Source organism: Plasmodium berghei (assembly GCF_900002375.2).
Source record: "Plasmodium berghei ANKA genome assembly, chromosome: 13".
NCBI lineage: Eukaryota > Apicomplexa > Aconoidasida > Haemosporida > Plasmodiidae > Plasmodium > Plasmodium berghei.
Genome location: NC_036171.2, coordinates 1,161,804 through 1,184,089, shown reverse-complemented (window position 1 = coordinate 1,184,089; position 22,286 = coordinate 1,161,804). Strand labels below are relative to the sequence as shown.

General features: G+C 22.9%; 1 protein-coding gene across 1 annotated transcript; it reads right to left on the bottom strand.

Annotated features, from left to right (window-relative positions):
* Window positions 1-116: 116 nt before the first annotated feature.
* PBANKA_1329200 (dynein beta chain, putative) lies at window positions 117-21,082 on the bottom strand (the record flags this gene model as incomplete). Its single annotated transcript, XM_034566897.1, has 6 exons — window positions 117-197; window positions 410-981; window positions 1,168-16,744; window positions 16,959-18,956; window positions 19,126-19,716; window positions 20,486-21,082. The coding sequence occupies 6 exons, from the start codon at window positions 21,080-21,082 to the stop codon at window positions 117-119; spliced, it is 19,416 nt and encodes a 6,471-aa protein (XP_034423448.1).
* Between the last annotated feature and the right edge of the window lie 1,204 nt (window positions 21,083-22,286).

The window sequence follows — 22,286 nt, the reverse complement described above, 5'->3', positions numbered from 1 at the left end:
CAATAATATGGTCATTTTTAAAGCATTCGATATATATATGCTCCATGTGTGCGTTTTTTTATATAGGCAATTTATTGGAAATGCATGGGTGGCAATTTTAATATTTTCTATAATGTTTAATGCTCATTTGTTAAAAACAATCGTACCCCCATCTTCCCCCATTCAGTTGGATGTTTTGAACCAGTTCCCAATCTAACCTATAAATTCATTAAAAAACGGTAATTTTGTTATAACTTATGCATACTATTATTATATAAATGTAATACTTATGGTCTCGCATATACAAATTTAACACAAGCATAATAATTTAATATTATTTCATCTCTCATACTTTTGTATTTCAATGCAATGAAAAAAATTGGTATTTATTACAACTATAATCTATGAACACATATTTATATAGCTATACCTTAATTAAGTAATTCTCTTTAATATTGAGTGTATTCTTTTCCTGGGATATATATAGAGGGCATTTGTATATGTTATTATCACCTTTATTATTTTTTTTTAAAATAACTTTAAGATAAACTATAGGTATAATAGAATATATATTAGTGCCGTCATTTTCTATTAATGACTGATTAATAAAGTCCCATTTTGCTCCTTGTAAAATAACTTTTTTTATATAAATTCCATCCTCAGAATTTCTAGAATTTGATTTAAATTCATCAGAGTTACTTATAGAAATAAATTCGAATGTTAGCAAATCATGATTTATTTCATTTTTTCTAGAATATTCATGTAAAATGTATTTTAAAATACTTTTAGGGTTGTAAAATCCACCAAGCCAATGTATTTGCAGGCGCCCATTAATACTCCATTCATTTAATTGCTTTATTCGTTCGTTTAAATCTTCAAAAAAATTAATGAGTTTTTTCTTTGCTATATAAAATATTTTCCAGGATTTAGGAACTAAGCCATTACTTAAGGATTTTATAATTTCATAGATTTTTTTGTTAATAATGGTTTCACCTTTTATAGCTACAATTTCGAGAAAGTGTAAATGAGTATATATATGGTGTTGGTATATAAATATGAAAATATGCACATTATGTCGTATTATTAATATTTTTATAATGAAATAATATAATGGCCCTAATTGTAACGTTTACGAAATGACTATAAAGAGTTACTATAATAGTACAATAAAATTTATTGTAGACTCACCATACTGAACCTTGTTAAGAGATTTTCGTGCCTTTTTCAAAATCATATTGTGTTTATATATTTCTTGAAGCATGAGATTCACATAAATGTACTGTTCCTGAATAGACTCCTTTTTAATTAAATTATCTACATATATTTCATGTGGCATATTATGCAATAAGGTTTTTATGAATGAATATATTTTTTTTTCATTAATACTATTTGATGCTATGTTATAAAAATTGTAATGATTATTATGAAAGGAATTAACACGAAATAATAAAGAAATTATTTCTTCAGATGCAATAGAATTATATGTAATTTCTGAATAAGGTTTTTGTCCAAAAACTTCGATACTATCATTATGAGGTATTTCTTTAAGATAGTTACTTAGAGCTTTTTCATTGTTGATATCTGAGGGTAAGTAGTAACTAGCACAACTTGAAAAAACATATTTTCCTTTAAATATATTATCATTAAAAAACTCTTGTGCGTATATATTTAAAAGCTCTTTATCAAAAGAGTCATTAATTTGCGATCCATATATAATATCACATATATAATAATGGAAATAAGGCCAATATATGTCTTTAATATTTTTATTTAAAAACATTTCCAAAATATGTTTACTTAATATAACGTCTTTATTACTAAAGAAATAATTTTCACTGTTCCATCCTAAACTATAAAATTTTTTTCTATTATTTAATATTGAATGGAACCAAAACAAACTCAACATTACTTTTTTATATTTGTTTAGTTGTATGTTCTTATATTCTTCATGAACCCATTGTTCTTTAAATAATATGGAGATGCTCTTTTTAATATTATACGGTTCATCTAAAATAACAATAATACTTTTTTGTAACAATGAATTGGGAAATTTATCGTCTGGCAAAAATGATAAAAATAAACGAAACTTATCATTTATTTTTATACTTTCATTGTTATTTTTTTTTATTAGTAAGTTTTGCATATTGTTAGAATATTCATTATCATCATCTAGTAACGGATAATAATTTTCTATATTTTCTAACTTATCACAAATGTTCTCTTCATAAATAAAATAATTTTTTTCCTGATTTTTAATTACTTCTTTATTGAGTTCTGCATTTTTTTTTATTTCGTGTCTATCAATATTTGCAGGTTCATTGCAATTGCTTTCAGCAAATTTTATACTCTCTATACCATTTGTAATTGTAGATTCATTCATTTCGCTTTTATATTCCTTCTTTTCATCATTACTATTATTATAATTAGTGTCAGCATGATCAGATGATGAAACATATTTTTCATTTATTCTAAATTGGGAATTTCCTGAACTACTTTTAGATAAAGAAGAAACAGTAATAGAGCTTTTGGTAAATATGTTGTCAATTATTTTTGATAGTTTGTGTAAATTATTTTCAGAATTAGGTAAATTTGATATAAAAAGAATGTGCCCCTTTTCCATTGCGTCTTTCAAATAATGATCTACAAAATTTATATTATGACTTGTTAATATTAAATTTTTAAGCTTTTGATTATTTTTACGGGCATAATTATATACATGTTGGAATGGATCACAATTACTTTTATGTATAATAGTTATTGGGTCAACATTTTTATAAGGTCTTAAAATATATTCAAAATTCATATGATCTACTTCCACATCATTATATGAAATATTTGAGCATACAAAATTTTCAATTGCTTTATTTAATCGATCTGGCCTTAATATTTTTATTATTATTAATTTTTGAAAAGAATTTAAATTGAATTCCCATTCATCTGGCAATACGTTATTTTCTACTTCTAAGAAATTAAACCATCGTCTCCATTCTCGAATAGATTTAATAAAAGAGTTTATAAATCCCTCAAAAATTTTCAATTTTTCAATATCTAATAAATATTTCCATTGCATTTCGCTTATCCAATCAGTTCCTGGATTTACTATTTCCAATGATTTATATTCATTCGATGAAGAAATGATTTCATTGCTATTGGTAGTGTTGTCCTGGTTATCTCGACTATTACTAGTATTGCTGAATTTTGATTTGTCAATATAATTTCTTTCTGAATACTCATTTGAATTTTTATTATTTGAGTTATATTTTGTTTTCTTAATATTTCTTTTTGTTTTGTTATTCATTGGCTCGTGATTTGGTTTAGTTTTATCAAATACCTCTGTAGTATCAGCATTATTATTGCTAATGTTTTTTTTTGTATTTGCATATAATCCCTCATTTGTTTCTGTGTCTTTATTATTACCATTTCCTTTATTCTCATATTCTTCAGAGTTTTCAAAATATAGTTCATCATTTTCACAATACTTTTCATCGTCCTCTTCCTCTTCTTCATTTTCTTCAAAATTTTCATCATCGTATCCATAATCATCATCACAAAGTTCGTCATCTTCATCTTCATAATCGTCCTCTTCATCATCATCTAAATAATTGTATGAGTCTGAAAATTTTTCTTTTTTCCCATTTTTTTCATCGTCTTTTGTAGTTTTATTTACATTTTTGTTTTCATATATATTTGTTGGTTTTCTTCGTTTCCTTTTTTCACCTTTTTCTTTTTTTTTATCATGCAAATTGCCTTTATTTTTAAAACTTATATTATATATATTTTCTTTTATCGAATTTTTATTTTCTTGGATGATGTGAATTTTTTTAAAATAATTCAGATGTTCTTTTTCAACATTAGACTTGATACCAAATATAAAAAAGTTGTAATCTTCTTGAGATATTTTATCTTCATAAATCATAATTCTAGATAATGAATAAAAAACAAAAAATAAATGATGCTTATTTGCTAATGATATTTTTGTATATTTTATAAATTCATAGAAGAAATTATTAAATAATATTTCGTGTCTTTCATTTACTGATCCAGACACAGTTTTCATATTTTTTTTTAAGTAATTAATATTATATATAAAAAAGTTAATAAAGTGATTAAGTGAAAATTGATAGCATTTATTTAAATATTTCAAATCATTTAATATAGTAAATAATATAGAAACTTTTTTTGCTAAGGGCTTAAACGTATTTTTAGTCATATTCATTCGGTTAAGCGTATCATTTATTTCTTCGAGATGCCCATTTTTTTGATCTATTTGTAATTTAGATTGTAATAAAATATTTATTAATTCATCATCTTCAGTAATTTTATTTTGGCATTTTGTTACATGCTCTAATATATTGTTTTCTAGTCTTATTATTTCTTTTTTAACATGTACTAGATGCAAAAGAGATTCTTTATTTTCATCTTCTAAATTTTTTTCATTATTCATTATAATCACATTTAGTAAAATGCTATCTATGATTTCACTATTTAAATTAAACAATATAACAGTTGTCAAACTATAAAATAGTGGATCTAATTCAAAACAATTTTTATTAGACACAAGAAACAGTTTGAAATCTTTGTGTATATTTAATCCGCTTAGAAGTTGCAATTTCATGAAATATATGTTTTCTTCATAACTTATTTTTTTATGGTTACTAGTATTGATATAACCATTATTTACATAATTTTTGTATAAATCATTTTTTTTTTTTATATATTCTTTTATAAGGACATCATTTTGAGAAATATTTTTTTCTTTAACATCGATCAAATTTTCATTATTATTTTCCCTATCCATAATAAATTTATTGTACTTTTTAATAGTTAATAATAATATGTCTTCCAACTTTTCTTTAATATTATTAATTAATAATGGAATTCCGTTGTTCATACAATATATGATTTTTAAAAATATGTCTGGAAAATTGAAATCAGAAATAATTAAAGTTTTACTATTATTATAGCTTCTACTTATCCAATCTTTTACTTGATGATGAGGGTCTATTATTAAATTAGAAATAAAATTATTATTAATAAGAATAAAATTTTCTTTCATATATACATCGTTAGATAAATAGTTAATATTAAACTCTAATGTTTGTATAGGATCTATAAAATAATCAACCAAATTAAAATTGGTATTAACATATATATGATTTTTCATTAACAAATTTACGCAAGTATCATATATTAAAAATTTACGATCTTCATAATTTAATAAACCTGTATAAACTAAAAAAAACGAAGATAATATAGATTCACCATAAACACATTTTTTTATGCGTTCATTATCTTTAACATATTTTTCCCATCGATTTTTTTCATCTGTTATATTAAGGAAAAATTTTTCAACATTTTCTATTCTTAAACATGACTCTTCATATGATTTACTAAGTTCATCATTTTTTTGCGTACTTTCATTATGCTGTTCTTGTAAAAGTAAAAGATTTTTTTCAATTTCAGCAAGTTGTTCCATTGCCAATTCTAATTCTTTTCTATTCTTACTTAATAATTCTTCCGCTAATTTTAATCTTAATCTTTTTGGAGCTACTTCTCTATAAACTTCTGCATACATTTTTAATGCATGTATCCACATGCATAACGCACCAGTAGCTGCTGACACTTTTTTAACTGCTTTGGGGGAATATATTGGATTTTTTGTAAACTTTTCAATTTTTTTTAACGTTTTATCTGATACTGAATCTTTATCAAATGATTTTAACTTATTTAAAAAATTGGCATCACCTAACTCAATTTTGGCTTGTTCCCAACTAGGATTTTTATTTAAAATTATCATAACAATAGATAAAGTTTGCATAACAACATCAGGTGGTTTTGTATATGCTTTTACTTCTGAAATACTTTTTTTGTCTAATTGTTCTAAAGATTGTGTTGCTACTTCTAACTCTGGTATAGCATTTTGTAAATCTTTCCTTGCATCTTCAGCTAATTTTTGTGTTTCAATTTCTACATTTGATATTCTAATACTATCTTCTTGTATTTTTTTTTTTTTTTCATTCGATTCCTTTTTTTTTTCTTCAATTTCCTTTAACAATTGCGCACATTCGGTTTGTTTTTTAGAAATATTTTCTTTTTGAAGACTTAACTTAATTTGCATTTCTTGAATTTCATTTTTTGCATCTGCTAGTTTCTTTAAGGCTAAATTTATTTTCTTTTCGTTATCATTTATTTCTTCAGATTTTTTTTTATATAAATACTTAAAAAATTGTAAAAAATTTAAAAAATGTTTAAAATTAATATATTTTTGAGCATTTAATTTATTTTCAACAAGTTTTGAACTCTTTATATAATTAGAATTATGTTGCCTATCATCGTCATTCTTATCGTCCATTGTTAATAAATAATCATCAGATATGTCATTCATATTTTTGCTACTTTGTGCAACTTTTGTATTTTTTTTTGAAGCAACATTGCTATTTTCTTTTGTATTTATTTGTATGCTATCATTTATTTTCATAGATTCTTTATTATCCGCTAATATAATATTTTTGGACTTAGGCATAATATTATTATCTGTTCCATGCCTTTTATCATATTCATTATATTTATTTATATTAGTTCCTCCATATTGATTTTCATTTTTATATGTATAATAGCTAGAATTCATCGAATCAATTAATTCGTTTGAAAATAAATTATCTTCATTTTGTTTCTTCTTATTTATTTCATCTTCTATGTATACAAATATTTTTTCAAAAAACTTTAATGCAGTGTTATGCAATATGGTGAAGACATCAACATTAATGTTGTTTATTTTCACCTTCTCTTGAGCTATAACATTATAGGAACAATTTTTCCAAGAAAGAAAATAATTTACAGTGGATTTCTTTAGTATAACATTGTACTCGTTAGATATTTTTCTAAAAATATTACTTTTTAATGAAGTAAATAAGACATAATGATAATTTTTTTTAATTAATTCTTGAATTATTTCACTTAATGTATCACATTTTTTTAAACTTATTTCATTTTCTAAAAATATATTTTTTAAATATGCAACCTCTTCGCTATTAAATATATTTATTAAATTTTCATTATTATATAATTCATGTAAAAATTCTAATATTTCATCATTCATGTTATCATCTAAATAATATAAAACACACCTTTTCTCATTTTTGTAGCAATTAAAAAGTGCTTCCCGAAACTTTTTTATAAAATAGTTGCATTTTAATTTTTCTATTAAAGAACTACTCTTGTTATAATTTATCGAATTTGAAATTACTTTGTTTGAATCTTCTATATCTGCATTTATTTTTATTTCAGTAGTTTTTTTCATATTCCATTCACGATTTTCACTTTGTTCCATATCATTCAAATTAATACTTGCTTTTTTTATGTTATCTTCAGTTTTTAAATTGTGTAATATTAAATTTGGGTTTTCTAAACTACGATAACATTTGTCGTTTATCTTTTCCTCCATATCGTTAAGCACGTCTGTTTCTTTTTCAATATCACCTATGGTATGCCTATATTTTGTCATGTCTATTAGATTGCTTTGTTTTGTTATATATAATTCTTCATTGATTTTTTTTGAATTATTATCAGAAGAAAGAATGGATAGAGGAGCTCTATCTATAATGTCTGTATCCACTTCCGGTGTTTTAAGTGGATTTGTGTGTTCATAGTAAAAATTTTTAATAACATGAATTTTAATTTGATATATAAAGCAAGCAATTAAAGCGCAAGTAAACTTCCCAGGACTGCTATCTCCAATCGAAATAAAATGCTCATTTTCAAACAGGAAAATCCTAGAAAAATTACAAACATTTGACATAGCTTCCTTAAATAATATAAAATTTATAGGAGTTTTTATATTATTAAAATCGTTATCATTTTTATTTACTAATATTTCAATTTCTTTGGGCATTTTATTCGATTTTTCTAGAGAAATATTCATTTCGTCATTTAAATTTGGTGTACTATAATTTGCATTATATAAGCCATTATTATATGCTTGAAAATCTATGCCAACTTTGTCTTTTGTAATATTTCCGTTTTCTACATACTCATTGGATATGTCATTAGCATCGTTTTTTATTCCACTCGTCACACCATTTTTTTCTATATCATCAGTAGTTACATAATTTTTTTCTACCGAATTGTTGAATGGCCCTTTTCTTAAATTTTTTCGCACATTACTTTCTTTAGAGGCATGTTCTTTTTGTGCATTTATCAAAGACATGTAATCTTTATCTGTCTTTTTCTTTATATTAGGGTCTGGCACAATTTCATTAAAGTTTCTAAAGTATTCTTTTTTTTTCCTCTCGTAATTACAAGTAGCAAACGTGTTATAAGAAGATATAGTGTTTTTAAAAAATTCTAGTAATAGATTTTCATTAGATATTGGTTGATAAAAAAAGTATGGGTTCTCATTTTTGGGATCATGGAAATTATAGGAACAAAAATAAAATTTTTTTTTCTTTGGAAATAGATAATTATAAGAAACATAAAATTTTTTGTGTAATATTTTTTTTAAAATATTATTAAATACTTTTCTTTCATTTTTCAATATTAATTGATCACCTAAAACACGAAAACATTCGTTAGCCCATAACCTTAGAAAACTTTCTTTTTCTTCATATATCGAAGCCTCTGATAAAAATATTCCTTTAATTATTTTAAATATTTGTTTTAAATGGAAAAAGTAATGATAGCAATTTAAATTAGGCTTGAATTTTTTTGCGCATTCAAGGAATAATCGGATTGTTGCTGTAGAAAGGGGCTCTGCTAAATTTTTTATGACTTCATGAAAATTTGCAAATTTATGTCTTAGAAAAACATGGAATGTATTTTTAATATTTCCTTCATCCATTTCATTTAAATGAACAATGTGTAATCTATTTATTAATTTTTTATTAAATGCTGAAGTGTATTTTTTATTATTTCCATATATCAAGAAGAAAAATAAATTTTCTATATTTTTCATAGTAGCATTGTCCCTATTATAATACATATTGTAGTCAATAAACTGGTTTAGAAATTCTAAAATGCTAGTATTAAGAACCGATTTAGTCTTACCACTACTATTATTACCACTTTTCGCGATACGACTAGCATCAATGTTAAAATCAAATAATAGGCTGTCATCATTATTTTTATGATCCGAATAGTTTAAAACGTTATCATCATATTTTTGTAAATTGTTTAAATCGTCTAATATAAAATATAAACACTTTTTGTTACCTATAGGTTTATAAATATTTCTGCATTTTTTTTCCACATTAATTTCAATTTTTTTTTCTAACAAATTGGAGTTATATAATTTAGAGACAAACGTGTAATAAGTTGATATGTCATCTTTAATATATGGCAATATATTATACTTCATAAAAAATGTTTTTCCGCTTAATTTATTTCCTATTAACAATATATTTTTTTTATTATACATTAAAATGTTTATGATATTCTTTTTTCTTAAAGACTCAACATTTTCTATATATATATTATCATTAAACTTTTCTTGAAAGTATTTTTGTTTATTTTTATGCATGCCATTGATTTCAGTTAAATTATCTTTCTGACTATAAAAATTTTTTAATGATGATTTTTTATAGCTTTCGATCAAGTTCCCATTATCTAAATTATAGTCATTATTATTTTTTAGTTCCATATTATCATTGTTTATATTCTCATTATGACTTATTTGGTTGTTTCCTATGTTTATATTTGGGTTTCCATAATTATTCATATTAGGATAGTTATTATTTTCATTGTTTATATTTTTATAAGACATCAAATTATCGGAGAAATTGTTATTTGAAAATGTGTTATCAGAAAAATAGGTGTTTGACAAATTTTTACTATAAGTATTAAAGACATTTGAATCCATAAAATTGTTATCAGAATAAATATTATCCTTAGAATAAGTAGAAAACATATTATAATTGTCTATGTTCATATCATTTGCATTGGGGGGCCCATTATCCGACATAAAATTAAAATTATATGTTTGATATTCATCGAGGGTATTTTTATTATTACTATCACTAAATAAGTTGTTATAATTAATTGTATATTTATTAAAATTCTTACTAAATTCTAAATTACTGCTTAATAAAAATTTATTAAAATCGGTTTCAGGGTTTAATGTCTCATTTAATTGATTTACTCCCATATATTTCATATTGCTATCATTTTTTATAAAATTATAATTATCATAAGAAAAAAAGTGTTCTTTAACATTTGGTAAAAAATTATGATTTGTTGTTATTAATTCGTCCCATAATACCCAATTGAAATTGTTTTTGCTTATTATGTAATCAAAAATTGTATGCAAATGTGGGAATGTGCTATCTATACTTTTAATTAAATGATCTAGCAATTCTTTACTTTTAGGACATAAAATATTAGAAAAAATATAAATAATTGATTGCAGAAATAATTTTTCTAGGCATAAAGATGGATTTAGGTTTCGTGGAAAATTTTTGTCATATAAATTACACAACATGTCATAAAGTTGACATACTGATATTATAATATGTGCATCACTTACATCTATAATTAATTTGTATTTATTATTTTTTTTAGCATTCATAATTTTTTTAACATATTTATTAAAAAATCCCTGAACCAAATTCTTTTCTTCTAAATTAAAAAAATTTCTTTCTAAATAACTGCTAAAAATCCACTCATAATTAAATTCTTCTGCATTCATAAATACAATTTTCGATCTACTTATAAATGATGGAGCACAATTTTTTAAATTTTCTATTTCGAAAAATATAAATGCATTGTCTGAAAATTTTATTCTATTTCCATTTATAAGTGTAAGAATTCGATGTTCATCCAGTAATGAGTGCAATGGTTCTGTTGTTAGTATATCTAGAGGTCCATCTAAAATTAGCCATTTTTCGTTAGAATTATTATTTTCAAATAATCTTTTAATTATTAATGATAAAATACCGTCTTCATATATTTCCTTTTCATTATTATAATAACCATATAATTTTTTTATATCCGTAGACATAGGATTAAAAACTGTTACATCTATATTGAAGTCATTATTTTCTGTACCCTTTTTATATGTATTTGAAATATCTACTAATGGTCCCGATGCTGTTTTACTTTGTATGCTATTTGTGACACTTAATGTGCTCAACCTTTTATTACATACAGCATTATTTGGTATTATATTTGTTGAGTTTCCTTGGTTTTTATATTTATTACAGAATAAATTATTAGGCGATAATAAATTATAGCTTTCATACCTATTTTTATTATTCGTTATTTTCGAATTTGTATCTGTATTATTCATTTGACTCATATTCATAAATTCTTCATTATTTACTATTATTTTCTTTTTATTCTTTATATTGTAGACACTATCATATGATATATTTCCTTTTGTAAACATTTTTTTATCATCATTACCATTTTCTTCAATGATACCATTTCCAACAACACCACTAGCAGATTGAACAGGGAAATTGCTATCAGGGTTGCACATATTATTATTTTTGATAAAATCACAATAATGTCGGAAAATATTTATGATACTAGTTTTTCCAGAACATGACTTCCCTACTATAATAATTCCTCTATTTGTTTTTTTAATTTTATACAATTTTAATATACTATTTATATAATAATCATTTACAGTATAACCCATATTAATCATAATATTTTCTATTATTTTAATTGAAGTTTCATTGTTATTTTTTTTTTCGTTATTTTTTTTGACCAAAGGAAAAAGATCTTTTAAAAATTTATAAAATATATTTAAGTCATCTTTTAACAATTTTGATTCATTCACTTCAACTAAAGCGTCATATATTATTTCTTCTTCGCTTTTTACATTTATATTTCTTATAAAATCATCAGATACTAAATTTAACAAATTTTTTATTTCTCTTAAATCGATTGTATATTGCTTTTGTTTAGATAAAAACTCATATAATAGACTATAACATGTGTTAATTTTCTTTGACAATTTTTTAGAATTTTTAAATCCAATAGACGCTAATGAAAATTGGCATATTAAGCAAAAATTAGGAGGTTTAAAAGAAAACTCTTGGATTACATTGTTATAATTTTCTAACGAATATATACAATCATTGGTATTTTTACATAATGTTAAATATATTGAGCAATTATTATTTATTTTAATGAATTTTCCTTCAAAGTATGCATGCTTATTCATATCAATTTTATTTTCTGTATCATAATTGTCAAAACTCCTAGCTTTGTCATTATCATTTCTTATGTTATCATGCTCATTGTATTTGTTGTTAATAATTTCACTGTCTAGAAACGTCTGTTCTTTCTTATTGTTATCGTTATATGAGCAATCCCTTTTGATATGATCAGATTCATTGATATCTACATTACTGTCTAAATTTCCATTTATTACTTTCATATGCTCATCATCTACATCATTTATTTTGTCATTAATTTTCCACTCGATTGAATTGTCCTTAATATAAGTTGGGGACTTTTTTTTCATTTCAATAGAAGTATCATTTTTTTTTCTTTTTTTTTCTTTTGATATTTCTTTGCTAGTAAATATGGAAAAGGAATTATAATTGTTATTATTGTTTTCAGAATTAGATATTTTCAATTTTGTCATGTTGTGATAAGAAGAAATATCTTCATAGTTAAAATACTCAAAATTTGTATTGACGTCACCAATATTATTTTTGCCGTCCTTATCAATTCTAAACTGTAATCTATGTAGAATATGTTTAATACTTCTAAATTGTTCGACTACTACAGCAATAACAGTTCCTTCTATTCTATTGAATTCATCAAAGCAACACCAGAACCCAGATTGTAACAAACCAGATAAAATATTCCCTATATATTTTGAAGTATTATTATTATTGCAATTAATTGATATAATGTTTGTGCCAAATATTTTTGAAAATTCTTTGATGGTTTCACTTTTTCCAACCCCGGTTTCTCCTTTTATTGCATTTACATAAAAATTGTCCAATGAAAATAAGCACGAATAAAAACATTTTTCAGTTAATGGTGTTATAACTAATCTACTACTATTCCCCTGATATTCATAAGAATATTTTCTTTTATTATTAAAATAATGCAAATATAAAGTCATTGATTTTTTTAGCATCAAATTTATGGTTTTAAGATATTTAAGTTGTTTACTATTTTTATCATCTACGTCTTCTTCTATTGTATTCATTTCTTTTCTATTACCATCATTATTGTTATCACTAATTTTTTTTTCGCTTAATGCCCTTTTATTTTTTATTAATATTTTATTTCCTTTTACTTCTGCATTTTCTGAAAAATTATCCTTTCCTTCTTCAAGATCATCTATCTTATTTTTATCAAAATAATTGTTTTTGTAATTATTTTCGCCTTCATTCGAATTGTCATCATTTTCATTTATTTCTAAATAATTAAAAATTTTTTCTATTTCTTCATTTTCATCATCTTCTAGTTTGTCTAAATCATTTTTTTTTTGTGATTCCACTTCGTTTGCTTCTTCACATTCATATACTTCTTCATATTCTTCTTCTCTTTCTGTTTCATCAATTTTTATATATTCTTTTTCTAGTATATTTATATACTGATCATTTTCCTCATTATTTTTGGGTCCTTTTTCCTTTTTTTTAATGGCGTTTACTCCTTCAGTTTGGCAATATATATTCCCTTTTTCATTTAAAATTTTACTTGAGTTTTTTCCCGTAAAATTTATCTTTTTAGCTTGACTATTATTGTTATTTCCTATTACATTTTTTTTATCTTCCTTGATATTTTTATTTGCATTGCTAATCCCCCCCTTTTTGGTAGTATCTTTCCTAGAAAAAACATCGTGCTTAGTATTTGATAATTTTTTGTTGAAAGACAAATCTTCATTTTTTTTTTTAGAAACGGGACAAACAGTAGAAGAAATAATGGGATCAGTAATTTCCTTCCTATTCATATATTTTCCATTTATTAAATCTCTATCTAATTCATTTTTAATATTATTTATTTTGGAAGTATTCTTTGTTTGACTGTCGATAAGTATATTCCCGTGTTGCTCAGACATATCGGAACGGGATAATCCTTTTTGAGAAGCCACATAGGTATTTTCTAAATCTTCGGTTAATATATACTTAATTTGGCATAGCCATAGAAAATTATCATTACACTCCATTTTGTTTTTAAATAATTTTTCTGCAACATCTTTATAATAGCTTTCCAGTATTATCAAAGCACTAATTTTAATATAATTTTTTTTATCTTTTACAGTTTTTATAAGATCTGATAAAAATGCCAATTCCTTATGATTTTCTTTTTTCATGTGATTTACAAAAATATGGGAACCCTTTTTAATTTGCATAAGCGAATATTCATAATCATTTGTAAATTTAATACACTTGCTAGCTAATACTAATTGTTGTGGATTATTTAAGATCCAATTTTTTAAATTATTTCCTCTTAATTCTGTCTGTACATTGACTAAATTAAGTTTGAGAGTTTCGTATATATTTTCTTCGAGTTTATTTAATATAACAATTGATGATTCACTGTTTAATGGCATTTTTTTCTGGAGTTTAATTTTTTCATTACATTGAGAATAAATATAAATATCATAATGGGAGTAGTAATATGTATTATTACAATTGTCTACACCGGGATTATTACTTTGATCGTGCATATAATGTGTATTATCATTTTTTATAGGTTTCTCTTTACTTATTAGTTTTTCGTTTGTACCCAAATTATGGATATTTTTATTACATTCATTAGTATTAACGATAATAAGCGGTTTAGAGCAATTTATTTGTAAATTTTTTTTTTTTTTTTCTAGGGGAACAAATTCTATAGAATAAATCGAGAAAAATAATTTTTGTATTTTTTTTTTTAATAACATTGGATCTTTATATATACCTAATATCTCTAAAATTTCTTTATTCGATAAAAAATATAACCTTGGAAATGAACTTTTTTTTCTTTCTAAATAACTTTCCAACGATTTTTCAATCAAATTTAATTGCTTATGTATTTGTAAAAGCATTTGTATATTAGCATTATTATTAATTTTATCTAAAATATAAGAATTATCAAAACTTTTAATCACTTTGACATATTTCTGATTGCATATATTATATTGTTCATATATTTTTTTTAAATATGGTTTCATTGCCCCTGAAGACGATAAAACATACTTTAAATATTCATTTTTGCTCTGTATAAAACATATTATTTCTAAATTGTCATATAAGTTTCCAAGTATCCCTTCCCATTTTTCTGTCTTTTTTAAAAAATTAATATCAAAATTATAAATTTTTATGTTATTTAATAAGAATATATCTTCGTTAATATTATTGAATATTTTATCTGTGTCTTTTATTAAAAAAGAATATTTGTAGTTACTAACACATAGTCTCATATTTTTATACTTATTTATTATTTTTTTCAAATTGTTTTCTATAAATAACTCCTTTTCTGCGTTGTTATATAATATTGTAATAAATTTTATTTCTTTGTATAATTTATGTTCAACAATATCATTTATCGTGATATTATTTAAGTTCCATTGTACATTTGTTTTTAATTCGATTTCTTTAAAGTGTCTAAATTTTATGCATTCATCAGTTAATATTTCTACAAGTATTAATGAGAATTTTAGTTTTCCTACATTATTTTTTAATTCTTTATATATTTCCCAATTGTTTCGCACTTTCATATTTATTAAAAACTGCTCAAAAATATCAACAAAATGAGTTTTTATTTGATTTAAAAATATCTTTATATTCAAATTTTTCGTATTTCGCATACTAATTTTGTTGTTTATCATGTATTCTTGTTTGTTTAAACTATTTTCATCTGCATTGTTATCAGTATTTTTATTCCCTTCTACATTTGATATACCGTTTTGGTTAGTGTTAAATTCTTCTTCATCCAATTTAGTATTCATATGTAAATTAAACATGTCTAAACTTTGATTCATTTGATTTTTTTCCTCTAAAAATGCCAATGTTTCGCTTAAATTATTATTTATATATTCTTTTATTGCGACTACCAAATTATTTAATATATCATATAAATAAAATATATTAACATTTTTAATAAAATCAAAAATTGTTCTCCAAAATTTAATCATTTCCCACATATATTTTAAATGGCATAAATCTACTTCCATATCTCGTATTTGTTCATCACAAACATCATCAATATTAAATAAAATTATTTTGTTTTTTAAACCGTCCTGAATTTTTTTAATATTTACTAGTTCTTTCTCATAAAATTTAATCATTTCTAAAGCATCATTAGGATTTTTTTGTATATTTATAGGAATTTCTTTGTAAAAAATTGTTTTTTTTTTTTGCCACAGTTTATTAAATTCGTTATACAAATTTTTAATTTCATTTTTCATCTTCTCTTTAGTGTCTAAATACATTTTTTTGCTTTCTTTAAGTAACACTTCAAATTTATTTGATAATATTGATGATATTTTTAATTTCATTATTTCATCTTCATTCAATTCCCCTTTTAACTCAGTCAATTTTAAATAATCTTCTTCAAGCTTATCTAAATCTTTTTTGTTTTGTTCATAATTGTTATTACAATATTCCAATAGATAATTATGTTCTTTAAGGGCACTTATATCTGCAGGTGCTTTTAAAAGATTTGTACTATTTTCTTTAAAGAAGCAATATAATTCTTCGAGTTTTTTTTTACATTTCGCATTGATATAGTTTAAGAACAATTCTTTATATTTTTTAAAATCGGATAACAATTCCTCCTTCAATATACTCAAGTTTATTTCAATGAACAAAATTGTTTCCTGAAAAGGATTACAAAAAGGTAAAAAATAAATAAATGACAATGATATGGAAGAAATTGGATATATAGATAGAAGAATACAATCCTTTCGTGAGGATATACATGGGGATATCATTTCACTTATTTTTTTATTTCTTAAGAACGAGAAAATCATTTAAATACGTAACGATACATAACTGTTTTCAAGCTTTAATTTTTGTATTTTTTAGGCGCACCTTATCTATATCTTGCTCGATACTTTCCTCCAAATTTTTAAATATATTTATTTGATTGTAAATGTATCTCATAGTATCTTCAGATGTGTATAAATTATGAAGTAATTCATCTTCATTCAGATTTAAAAGTTTCAAATTATAATATTTTAGCCACTTAATTTTTTCCTTTAGCTTTTCCATAAAGTTATTATATATAGTATTTATTTGGTTTAACAATTTAATACATTGATTATTGTTATCATTTTTCTTAAGTGTATTTTCTTGAGCCACATTTGCACTATCTTTATCATTAATATTGGGTGTACTGAATGCAAAGGCTAATTTTTTTTTAATTTGATTTTGTCTATTTTTGAATATAACCTTTGTAAATTTCGGAAAATTGTAGAACATATCTGAGGCTTTTTTGTATATTCCGTCAGTCAAATTTTTAGAAGGGTGATGTGAGAAATCATATATAAGTTCTTTATTTTTATTCATTTTAACATATATTTTGAATAATGGGTAATTTTCGACTGCATCGTTACTAATTTTATCATTCAATAACTTATAATAATTATAGAGAGAAACTTTAACAGATATAAAATATTTTTTCTGAAAAGTCTTTTCAACATTTACTATGTAACTTTTAAATGAATTTAGACTTTTTCCAGAATATTTTTCAATATATAAAAGCATTTCTTTTAATATTTTTATAATATTAGTATGTTTATCTCTTAGTATACTTCTAATAGTTTCTATATTAATATTTTGCTCTTCTTCAAATTCTTCAAGTGTATATGTTCTTTTCTCATCTATTGAAATAATAGAAATTTGTTCGATTTCATTTAATATTTCTTTAATTTGTTCGTCATGTTTTTTAAATGTTGCAATGACGGTTTTAATATTTATGCATTCATTAAGTAAGCTGAATAAGACATTTAGTTTTATGTTGTCTTTATTCCAGTTAAATTTAAACATAGTATTTTCAATATTATTATATATATTTTTTAAAATAAATTCAAATATTTTATATTGATCATTATTTAGCATCATGCAAATACCATTATAATTTCGAACTAATCTATTTACATATTCTTTAGATATTTTTAATCTATCTTCATGAAACGATATTTCGTTAATTACATTTGGTAAAAATATATGTTCATCTTTTATTTTAAGCCAAAAGTTGACTTCCGAAAGTACTTTTTTAATTTCTACATTATATGTGTTTTCAAGATATTTGTCTTTTATTTTTGTTAAAATCGAATTATCTAATAGTGTATTAACTAAAGAATTATTCTTTTTAGCTGAAATAGCTTTTAACTCATTTACCCACATACTATTAATTTGTTTTATATATGTATTAATCGCATTTTGAATATTCAAATATTTTTCATAAGCTATTTCTTTTTCTTTAACTATGGGCATATAATATAAGCTGGTTAACTTTTCGAAAATCTTATGTAATTTTAGACTGATATTTTTAGCAAACATAATACAAGAAGAATGATATTCATATCTGATATTGTATGAAAAATAATTAAGGGGATTGTCCAAAAAGTTATTAAAATATTTAGAATATGAATCAATATAGTTAATAAAACACCACCATATATCTATCGACTTTTTACTCATAAATGATTTGATATTTTCAGTTATAGCTAATGTATAAAATTTATCAAATAGAAAAATTGTATATTCAATGTTACTACAATTTTCAAATGATATTTTAATTAGATTTATAAAAATACTTTCTAGAACTTTTATTAACTCTTTGGTCTTTTTAAAATCATTATTCCATTCATTATGCTTAATACTTAATAATTCGTACTTTAATTTACGTATCCTAATTAGTTCATTAAAAAATGTTGATTTTATATCATCAAAACCCTTTTTAATTATATGATAATGTTCATAGCTAAATGTTTTTATATCTTCTTCTGTAATCGAAAACATAAATTGATTACATGCGTAGCATATCTCTTTTAGGTCTATGCATTTATTCTTGAATGCTATTATCTGGTTAAACAAAAATGGAAAATCGATGAAGAGAAAAAAACTCCATAAACATATTTATAACTCATATTATCAGATTTTAATGTGGTAAAAATAATCGTTGATAAATGAATTAATACATAGAAAATGTATATGCAACAAAATAAATGCAAACAAATAAAAAAACTATTACATTTGACATATTCGTAGGATGCAGGATAGAATCAAATGTCTTTCTATTTTCCGGGGAATCTCTAAAAGAAATGCTTATTAGATAATCCCAATAAGAGACAAAATTTATGCATTCGCCCAGTATTTTTGACAACTCTTTAACTTCTTTTGTATATATTTTTGATAAGTCAATATAATTTTGCAATTTTTTAATAAATTCATTTAATAAAAGTGTTATTAAATTATTTATTTTATCAGAATTTTTATAATATTTAGAATACTGAAAAATCAACTTTAATCTATTTACAACTATAGGTAAAATGCTATAAATGTTTTCTGTAGATATATTATCTTCAAAATTATTGAAAGGCTCTTTTAGCATTTTTAATGCTTTTAATTTTTCTTCTAATTCGTCACATTCATTTTTAATACTGTCTATTAATATATTATACTTTTTAACATTAGCGCAATTATTCTTTTCCAAAAAACTTAAGATGCTATTTACAATTTCAAAATTTACTTCCTCCAAAAGATCTTTTAAAATATTATGTTTTTCTTCTGCATCTGATATATATTCACACAATGTCATGTAATTTAATTCCTTGATACAAATCTGCATAATGCAAAGATAGAAATATGTGTAGGTAAAAATTTAGGTAATTTCATGGGGAATAGACAAATGAAAAGGAAAACAAATAGTGCAATGCGTATAATAAGTAAAAATATATACGGTGATGTAAATCCATTGAATATAATTTTAAAACACAAATGCATTTTACAATGATACTATAGTTTCATATGCCTATTCCTATGATTCTACTTTTACTTTTTTTAATATGGCTATGTGAGAAATTATCAAATATGCCTTATTTTATCTATTTATATATATTATAAAGTTAAATTTCCTCATTTAGCATTAAAAAGACACAAATATTGTAAAATATTATATTAAAAATCTTTAATAATATTATAAATAAAACTTTATTTTTATTCCATATTTTTCATAGTGACTACATAAAATAAGCTACGTTCATAAACTGCCATATTAGGATCAATATAAGACCTTACGAATAATGCATATAAATGTGTTTATACATATTTTTGAGTACATGTAGAAATATAATATTTATATTGCTATTTTATAATTGCATAGATTGGCCAAAAATGAATAATTATATTTAATTATGTGTTATTAACGCTGTACTATTAAATTAATGATATTTTATTATTCACTAAAAAGCAAAAAAAATGATAATATATTTTATGGTGATGCTAAAATTGTTCTTATACTTTGCATGCTATATATTTGTTTATTCAATGGAAATACAATCGATCTATACCACGTTTGCAATTATATGTTTTTTTCTTGTTAAATATTTTACATGTTTAAATAACTTTTGGATGTCATTTATCCAATGGCCCAACAACCTTTCGAATATCTGAACATAACCTTTATCAGTTCCAGAAAGTTGGATATTATTCGCTGCGATTTTGGGATAATAAATTAGTTTATTTTTGATAAATAACTGTGTTATATAAGTCATAAATTCTATAGTCGTAATATTAAAGTCATTTTGTATGATTATTGAAGATTTATTTTTCATGTCTAGAAAGGGGATAAATACTCTATCCATTAAATTTAAAATATTTTCTTTTATATTGCATTTTATTTTATTATACAAAATTACATTATCAATATTCTCATATGTTATTTTTTTAGTATTGACTTTTAGAAATATTATGTACTCATTAATCGACTCATCTATTATTTCGTTAGGTACGTCAAAAGAGAAACTTAGTTTTATTGGATCACAATCTGCTATATATATATATAATATTTTAGAGTTAGCGTTGAAAATCCAATTGTGAACTATCTTATTATAATCATCGTTCCAGATACTATTGAAACTGTATTTTGATAAACAAATTTTGTTCTCTATCCATGATCGTATAAAGTCTTCGCTAATTTCCTCGGGCATTTTGAATTTTTCTTTATATAAAAAAAATTATCACAACGAATTTATAGATCAGAATAACGATCGAGGAAAAAGCAACTAATTTTTATTTTACATGTTTTGGGTTTCCAATTTATTATCAGCTTTATTAGAGGTGTATATAATCGTACATGCGCAATAACATTGTTTTCATATATTAAGAAATATAAACATATATATTATCTAATAAAATTTACGGAACAATAAATGAATTGAAGAAAATTTTTATCGAAAGATAAAAATAGAACATAAGGTGAAATATGTAAGTGATAAAACATCTATAGTATGCGAATAGTTACTGTAAGGTCATTTAAATGAGTCAGTAAAAATATGAACGCAGGAAGACATGCATACATATATATATTGCATGAAAACATACAAGACGAAGAAAAATTTTAAATATCTAAATTAATTTTGTAAACCTTACTTGAAGAATAGATAAATGCTTATAACCTTATATAGGTAATTGTTATTATATAACTTGCATATGTAGAAGTATTAATTTTAATTAGTACTATACATATTATAATTAAAAAAACGCCCTATTATATTAACATACATATATTTTTTTCTTCTTCATCCTCGTCATTTTTTCTTTACTTTTTTTACGTATAAATAACTGAAAAAGAAATATCGAAATTTTTGTTCTTACAAAATATAAGAATTTTATATTTTATAAACTTTAAAATTTATAAAAATTGTACATAATGCATAAAAAAAAATTAGAAAATGCCAATGCGAAGGGAGAATATATTATTTTTAAAATTTAAACCATTAGACACGTTTTAAAATTTTTTTCTTAATAAAAAAAATATATATATAAAAAAATCGAAATAGGTAAATTACTATATTTCGATAAAAATTGTAATTAAAAAAAAGCCATGTAAAAAAGGAATAATGCATAAAAGTGTATGATTTAAAAAACAATTAAAATTTTCTTTATTATATTTTTTTATAAAGTTTTCACGGTTTAAATGTGCACAGAGAGGGGGGAAAATAATTAAAAATAATATTATTTTATTGAGATATAGTGTGAATTTGGAAAAGAGTTAAAAACATAATTAAAAAAAAAACTTTAATCTTTGATATATATTAAATTATAAAAACAATTCTATATATTTTGCATATTTATATACACATGGCATGCATAGAGAGATTATACCTATGATGGTATAAAATGAATTTCACT